General features: G+C 36.0%; 1 protein-coding gene across 1 annotated transcript in view; it reads right to left on the bottom strand.

The window, feature by feature from the left end:
- Window positions 1–373: 373 nt before the first annotated feature.
- The window catches only part of SNX13 (sorting nexin 13), a 48,531-nt gene continuing 40,880 nt past the window's right edge, over window positions 374–8,024 (bottom strand). The window contains exons 21-26 of the mRNA XM_009879565.1: window positions 6,923–6,994; window positions 4,702–4,847; window positions 2,858–2,926; window positions 1,598–1,710; window positions 582–825; window positions 374–407 (exon numbers count right to left, since the gene is read on the bottom strand). Of these exons, the coding sequence (XP_009877867.1) occupies window positions 374–407; window positions 582–825; window positions 1,598–1,710; window positions 2,858–2,926; window positions 4,702–4,847; window positions 6,923–6,994 (678 nt within the window). The remainder of the gene's footprint in view (window positions 408–581; window positions 826–1,597; window positions 1,711–2,857; window positions 2,927–4,701; window positions 4,848–6,922; window positions 6,995–8,024) is intronic.

The following is an 8,024-nucleotide window of genomic DNA, read 5'->3' as shown; positions in this document are numbered from 1 at the left end:
ACATTACCTCAACTTTTCTTTAATAAATGTACTTTTATGATGGGGCTATAGCTACTTCTCCCCTCTCCTATGAACCTGCTATTCCAGAGACTGCTTTTCCTGTTAGCTCAGCCTTTACAGGAATGTTAAGAGAGCCCTACAGAGCCTCAACAGCCATAAAGTAGAACAATTCCACCTGATTCTCACACATTGCACTATCTCCCAGTGCCAAAACATCCTTTTCTTCCATTGTATCACCACAGTTGTGCTTTACTTGAACAGTCTGGCACTTTTCATTGCTGGCAAAACATCGACTCAGGAACGGAGGGAATCAGCATTCTTATATATTGGGCCAGTATTCTTCTCAATGTTGCATGAAGACGCACCAAATCATTTAAGACACGCAAACCCTTCTGGTAGTGGTTGAATTACAAGTGAAGATGAGAAGATCCACAGGTCTTACAGATGCATTAATAATCTAATATGTGACACTAGAAGACTGGTGCAGAAGTAACAGCATGTGAGTTTGAAGCCCCAGAGAATCTGCCCAAGTAATTAGTCCTGAACAAACATACACCAGCTTAATAGGTTTGAAGTGTCACCTTTTCTGCAAGGAAGGCGCTTGAGTAGAATGTAGTCTCTGCTTATACCTCTGCATCTGCTTTGACCGTGAATGCAGTTTGTTGAAGAGCTCATGGAACTTATTTTGTGGAAATAAGGTTTCTAGGAATCTCTCCAGAAACACGTACACCATTCTCTTATTCAGTTGAGCATGCTGGAACATTTCAAAGACCCGAAGAATGCCTTTCCGTGTTGTCTCAGCACCTATGATGTGCTTCAGTTCATCTACAAAAATGAAAGTTACACAGAAGTTTAAGCTGAATTCTGCTTCTCTGTTAACAGCAAACTTAAACAAAATAAAGTCTTTCAAATTATGTAGCTTGGAATTTTAAGGAACAGTGCCTCTATAATACATAACATGACTAAAAGTTCTCTTAGAGCAGAAAGGACTTCTGAAAATTACTTCACTTTTATGCTATATATGTGGGACCATGTTATTTTACATGAAATCATGCTGTATTGGAATATAGGTATTTCACGCACTGAACTTAAGTCCTCTAGTAAATACTGGGTTGGTTCTAAGAGAATTACAGTTGCAAAGTCATAGAATCATAGAATGGTTTAGGTTGGAAAGGACCTTGAAGATCATCGAGTTCCAACCCCCCTGCCATAGACAGGGACACCTCCCACTAGACCAGGTTGCCCAAGGCCACGTCCAGCCTGGCCTTGAACACCTCCAGGGATGGGGCCTCAACAACCTCTCTGGGCAACCTGTACCAGTGCCTCACCACCCTCAAAGTAAGAAGTTTTTTCTTAATGTTTAATCTAAACCTGCCCTCTTCCAGTTTAAAGCCATTCCCCCTCATCCTATCGCTACATGCCCTAGTAAAAAGTCCTTCCCCAGCTCTCCTATACATCTGAAAACATTCAGTGCATTAATAACTAAAAACCTTTTTGTTGAAATACATTTCAGATGTCAACATATCAACAAGATTAATGACATTAATTCCAGTAACAATATATGGTAAGAACTATTAGGCTTCAATCCCAGACTCACCTGGCATTACCTCCAGTAATTTGGTCTTCCCTGCCACTCTTGTTCTCATTCTAATAGCTTTGTCCCTCCGTGGAACAGTCTCTGCTAGAATGCCGTTGGGCCAAAAAGCATCTCTGTAACAAAAGCACATCTGTCAAAATACATTAAGATTTTATCAAGTGACAGGTTCTTTTTAATGCCTCAAAGCTATCTCATAAAATAAATACAAGAAAGTAATTTGCACACAACCTAACACACCCTTCAAATATATAGGAAAGGTAAAAAGTGAAAAAGAAATCAAAAGCAAGAAGCATAATACACTCAATCTATTAGTAGCTACTATATACTTTATTAGTATAAGAATCACATGAAAGAAAATTTTAAGAAAATATTGCACACCAAACCCATTCAAATGCTACATAGTTGTTACATAAAATATACCTAAGATTTGCTTTTACCAATCAGTCTCTACTGCCACTGAGAGACTCTCAGGTCTATTAATTGCTTCATTAAATCTCTGACAGTAGTTAACCTATCAACAAGCTAAATCTGAGATGAAGTAGTTTAGTGTAGTATAAAGCCCAATGAAGACGACACCTCTGTCTAAAAAGGTATTTTGCCTCAGTGAATGACATACTCTTCTTCTGAGTAAGAAGCACACATTCTTACTCAGTTTTATTAAGGAATAACAGAGTATCTGTAAAGTATGACCCTTTGGCCAATAGGTTATCCTACTTTATCTCTTTCACCCCACCCAAACAAAAAAGAAAAAAGGGGGGGGGAAGGGCAGGGGTGGCTTTCGCTCAACAATACTGCCGAATCCATTAAGAGTTTTAGGAAATGGAATGACAGAGACTTTGATACTTTCAAACTCAGACTTCAGTTCTGTTGTATCTGCCCACGCGTGAAACATATTAGCTTAGAGCTAGGGTTTTTTTAGTAATAATTGTTCGCCTCTTACAGCAAGGCATGCACATACCTTCAGCAAGGTAAACAAGACACTTCATCCAGTAATATGATGAAATTCATAAGTATACCCATACTCTAGCTCTTCTAGACTGGTCAACAAAGAACTTTTAGGGCAAGGAGAAAACTCAAAAATATTCTTCATCTGACAACTACTTTCTCTCACTTTACACCAGTAAAAAGCAGTGTATGCTCTGACTGGAATTCTGTACAGTAGTAATAATTTCCTCACATGAAAAGAACAGGAAAGACCCACAGATTTTAGACATCAATTGGCACATACTTCATATTTAATATCTATGATAAAAGACATACCTGAAGCGTTTCACTGCATCAGCTACTTGCTCAGGAGATGTCATCCAATCAACGTGATCAACTATTTTTCTAAAAATCAAAGCAACAAGTCAGTCTCATTTAATTTTTAAAACAGAAAACAAATACGTAGAGCATTTTAAAGAGCACTCTAGGGCAAACAAAGTATAATTTCAGCTTTCTCCAACTCCACAAGTAGGTTCTATAAAACTGCACACTAGGAAGGCAAATACTGATTCTCAAGATAAAAAATTTAAGCTCACTGATCACTCCTAAAGCTAAAGCCTTTTTATTTTTCAGTAAATATACAATGACTAAGCAGGCTGAAAAATCGATGTTGCATCTCCCACCAGCGTTAGATAAATGTCCTGCTTGTAGAGTGCTCCTCTTCATGGAGCACTCTTCAAGTTCTGCTTCTGTAAACAAAGAACCTACTTAAAATCTCAAATTACCACACTTCTGTATGCAGTTACTTCATAATCTTTAACAGGGGATACAGACTAATCATAAACTTTGACCTTCATTCATCAACACGTACACAGAGCTCAATATCCAAATCTAGTATGTTTACAGAAATGATATAGGCATCTGTGTATCACCATAATCTCAGGATTATTTCTCTAAACATAATTTGAATTTAGTTGTCTAAGAAACAGGAAAACAGAATTTTGCTGCAGAATGCCATTAAACCCCAAGAATTTGCTAGGAGAGGGTATGATTGCTGAACGAAAGGAAGCTGTGAGTATCTGGAATAGTTTTAAATGCAGAAGCAAAATAGTTCTGCATACACCTCTGCAGTAAGAAAGCAGAAGCCTGTGCACAAATTCAAGCTAGTTATACTACAAACTGAAAACGTGGACAGGGCAGTGCTTTTTTGGAAGCATAGGTCTAAAGATAACTGTCACCTGGCCACGAGGAATTATTTCAAAAACACCCAGTGGTATTATTATTATTACATGGCTGCATCACTTGGTACAACAAGAACTGTCTGTATGTTCAATAGTGATGATGAAAACGTAAAAAATATACTTGTGAAGGTTAAAAAAAAAGTAATGATACAGTGAGGAATGTCTTGAAAAAATAATAGGAAACTACTTCTCACCTGCCAGAAATTAAGTTTCTGATTCCTGGCAGTAATCCACAGCAACAATTTAGTACCAATCCTGTTTCTAGAAAATGTTTTGTTTTATATTTTTCTTACATTTCAGAAAAATTATTAGAAGGGAAAGCCCGGAATCAGTAGATTTCTAAACTGAGGGCAAGAAACATTACTTATTTAGCACTACTACTTGGCTTTGCATGTGCATGGGTATATGTGAATTACAGAGAACATGGGGGGCAGAATGGACCCCGTAACAGTCTTTTCCCTTCCCACCCCTCAATCTTTTGAAGTGTGACAGCAAAAACATAACGTGGCAACTCAGTACAGTTCACATAATCTGACAGTGCCACTGTATTGTTTGTGGCATCAGAGAGATGTAAATAGAAATAGTGCAGAAAGTAATAAACAGTATTAACAACAAAAAGTATAGTGCAAAACACAGGGGAAAAAAAAAGCAGAGACACCAGCAGTACTAAGTTACGTTTACAGAAACGTGCACGTTTGTTGATATGTGAAAGCGCTTTTGAAAGTTCTCTGTCATGTAAGAGTTACTGCAATTTGTCTTTCAGCAATATTTTCTGTTTATGTCCATTTTACACCACATTTGTACTTCGTTTATTGATCCTCTTCAAAGGGGAATGCATGCAGATCTATACCACAATAATTTAGTAATACCAAAAAGGATTTATAGATGCAATCTACATAGTATCACTCACACTATCACTCTACATAAGAAAAGCGGTACCTATTAATTGTGTCACCATATGTTGCTCTAATAAGTTGCTGAAGCAGATTTTTTATATTTCTTCTTAACCACTGATTTCTTTCCTTTAAATCAAAGACTTCATCCATAAGGAGGAGCATAACTCTCAATGGAATATTGTCATCCACCTAGTAAAGTAAGTAAAATTATAATCAGTACACTTTTATTTCAGTTCAAGAAGGCTACAAGTTTAGTAGCTACTTCACAGGTCAAATGCTTCAATATAAGCAGAACAATGTCAGAAACACTTTGCTTTTACTGCAATATGAAATCTTCCCTAAATCTTCTATAATAACACTAGATACAAAGAAAGATTGAAAATTAAAGATAAACTAGGCTTAAATCCATTGAATTTTTAAAATAAGACAAAAAGAAAAAGTTATTTCACCAAAGTTGAACAAAGTTAATACAAGCAAACCTGTCCTAAAAAGAGAGCTTGTCCCTGACTCTTACTTTGGTAGCTGTGCTTCCAACGACCTCACATGAAAACTGCAGAAAATGCTTTTCTTTGGCATCTTTTTCTTATGGATGCACTGCGCCAAATTCAGAACCTCCTAAGAACAATGACACTTCACTGCAATGACCTGCCTTTTATTTAGGTATCATTCCAATCTGCACAGCTATTAAGTGCTTTTATGCTTGTAGATTAAGAAAAGCATCGTTTTATTATTTAATAGAAGATTTTACACAGATTGGCTTACAAAAAACAACTTTTATGGAAATCCTAAAACAGAGAATTCAGCAACTATGTAAAGTTTTCAAAGGTGGATGACGTACACTTGCAATAACTGTCAATGTTTTTTCCAATATTAAAATTCGAGGGAGACTTTACTAAATTCTGTAGTGTAAAAGTATTAGGTTTTCATCTTAGTTGTTATTAGTGTTCCTCTTATAGAAATAACAGCAGTGTCTCATGGCCTGCTTATATGCCAAAATACAAGCCTACATATTGTTAGGCTATGGCATAAAAAGATAGCATTTACAGTTACAGTTGTATTGCACAAGAGGCCACGAATATTTATCTCAAATACAACAAATTAATTTCATTTTTTTGACTGTCTTTTGTCTGAATGAGTGAGCGTAAGTTGTGAACAATGCATCTTAAAAAAAAGGTTTTAAAACATTTGAGATCTGCCTTTCCAAAACACTTGGTATGTTAACTTAGAAGCTATCACAAATTGTAGCTTCTATTCATTTTACAGAAGATTAGTGAAATATTTGCAAAGAAGCTGCTCATATACTTGAATGATATTATTTTGTTTTGCCAGTACAAAACAGAAGCCTCGGGAGTATCAAAGATATACATTTGTTATTACAAATTTACAGATACAGTCCGATTTGGCGAAAAATAATGGGGAAAAAGAAAACTCAGAAGAACTCAAGCAAAAAAATACATCTACCAAGCCATCATAGCAGTTATGCACAGGAAGACAAACTGGAATGCTTTGATGTGACCAAAAAACCCAAAACATGAAGGGCAGAACAGGTGCAGATTTATGGCCATAGCAAATTGCACATAATCACTGCTGATCTTAATGGCCTTTCTGTCCTACTTAGAGATAAAAGTTTTTTTCCAATTGTTTTCACATATATGATCAATGTTTCTATCAAAACAATAGCAAAATACTATAGCTTATGATAACACCAAAAGCTTAAACTTCACTTTCAACTTTCTAATATTACTACTTTATACATTTTATGTATCCACATACTAAAAGGCTATTTAGGAAAACATTCTGAACGAGGGGTTTGGGTTTTTTTTCATAAAAACATAACAAACACTACTTCTGACCCATTAAACAAATTCCCCCTAAAACATCATATTCGAAATCAGAATCCATAACATGCCAATGGAAACGATGCTAAGAGTCTGGTACCATACTATCTTTGAAGAGACAGAAATTGGAGGGAGGAGGGGAAAAACCCAAACAAAACCCAACAATAAAAGCCCCCACCTACAAAACACAGAAGCAGCAGTAGCATGTACACTCTAAGTTATTCCACTGTTTTGCAAACCACTTTAGTACTAACAAAGATAATAATTTTAGAAGGAAATATCTAAGTTTCTTTTTAAAAAATTAAGAACTGAGTTTGAGTAGAATGATATAATATTAGAAAACAATAAATACGTAGTTTAACATCAAATAAGTAACTCATTTGGTTTTAGAGGAGTCAAGTTTAAAAGGGCAAATGTCAGACTCACATTGTCATCAATTGGTGCTGCAACACGACAATGGTCAGGATCTGAATAGGTTTTCTGGATCAAAGGAGGCACCTACAATTAAAAAAGGTAATGTTTATGAAGTAAAAAATACTTTGGAACAACAATAAATCAGATTAACTTTCATAATCAATTTGGTTATGAAAATGAAAACCAAACATTTGGTCAAAAGACAGTTGCATACTACCACAGGTAAATATTCAGTAGTCCTTTCATCTTCCAACAAAACAAGCCTGTAGGTATTCCCCAATAGCTACCAAAGTCATCAACACCTTTAAGACAATACACATATATTTTCTCAAATGCCTAATGCTTCAATTGAAAAACACCTAGAAATTCATATGGGACTGATATTTCTTCTGGTGTCTCCTCTTGATCTTAAGTCCTGCCTAGTTACAGACTTCCCAGTGAGTGTAACTGCAGATACATTGTTAGTCACACACCAGGGAAGTTACCAGCAATGAAAAAATGCAGAGCCAATCATTTTATCTCACAAGTAATGAAAAAAAACAAACAAAACCATCAAACCCAGAAAAACCCTGCACACCACAGATTTATTATTCCCTTTCACGGTTTAAAGGTTAACTCATCCTGGTTGCTGTTCTACATCTGCCACATGTAACTGTTTTGGTAACAGAAAATGGAACAATCCCTGATCACAGACCTTACAGCTACACACAGAAGTAGGAGGGCAAGGGAAAAGGAAAGTCATATGGACATGTTAGGAAGATTACTACTTTCATAGGACTTCTAGATAGCACGCTATGCTACCATTCCCCACCTCTAAGGTATTACATTTTAGGAATATAAGAGATGAGGAAAGATGGCAGGAAAGACAAAGAAAATTTAATTAAAACCAGAATTCAGCACGGAAAAAGCAGAAAAGAAGCTATCTCCTTATGCTAAGTTTCATAATATATGGGTTGTTTTTTTTTAACGACAGCAGCAGATGCAGCAAACTAGCTTTATCAGAATGGGTGGTAAAAAACTAAGAAAATCAGTGACTCATTCTCAAGTGGCTGCATTGAATTAAGTCAAGAAGGATCGCTGTAACAGTCTGTAGATGTCATCTTAAAAAGTGTTG

This window comes from Charadrius vociferus, unplaced genomic scaffold, assembly GCF_000708025.1.
Source record: "Charadrius vociferus isolate BGI_N301 unplaced genomic scaffold, ASM70802v2 scaffold262, whole genome shotgun sequence".
Classification (NCBI taxonomy): domain Eukaryota; kingdom Metazoa; phylum Chordata; class Aves; order Charadriiformes; family Charadriidae; genus Charadrius; species Charadrius vociferus.
The sequence above is the reverse complement of the archived record's forward strand: the minus strand, read 5'-3'. Positions and strand labels throughout refer to the sequence as shown.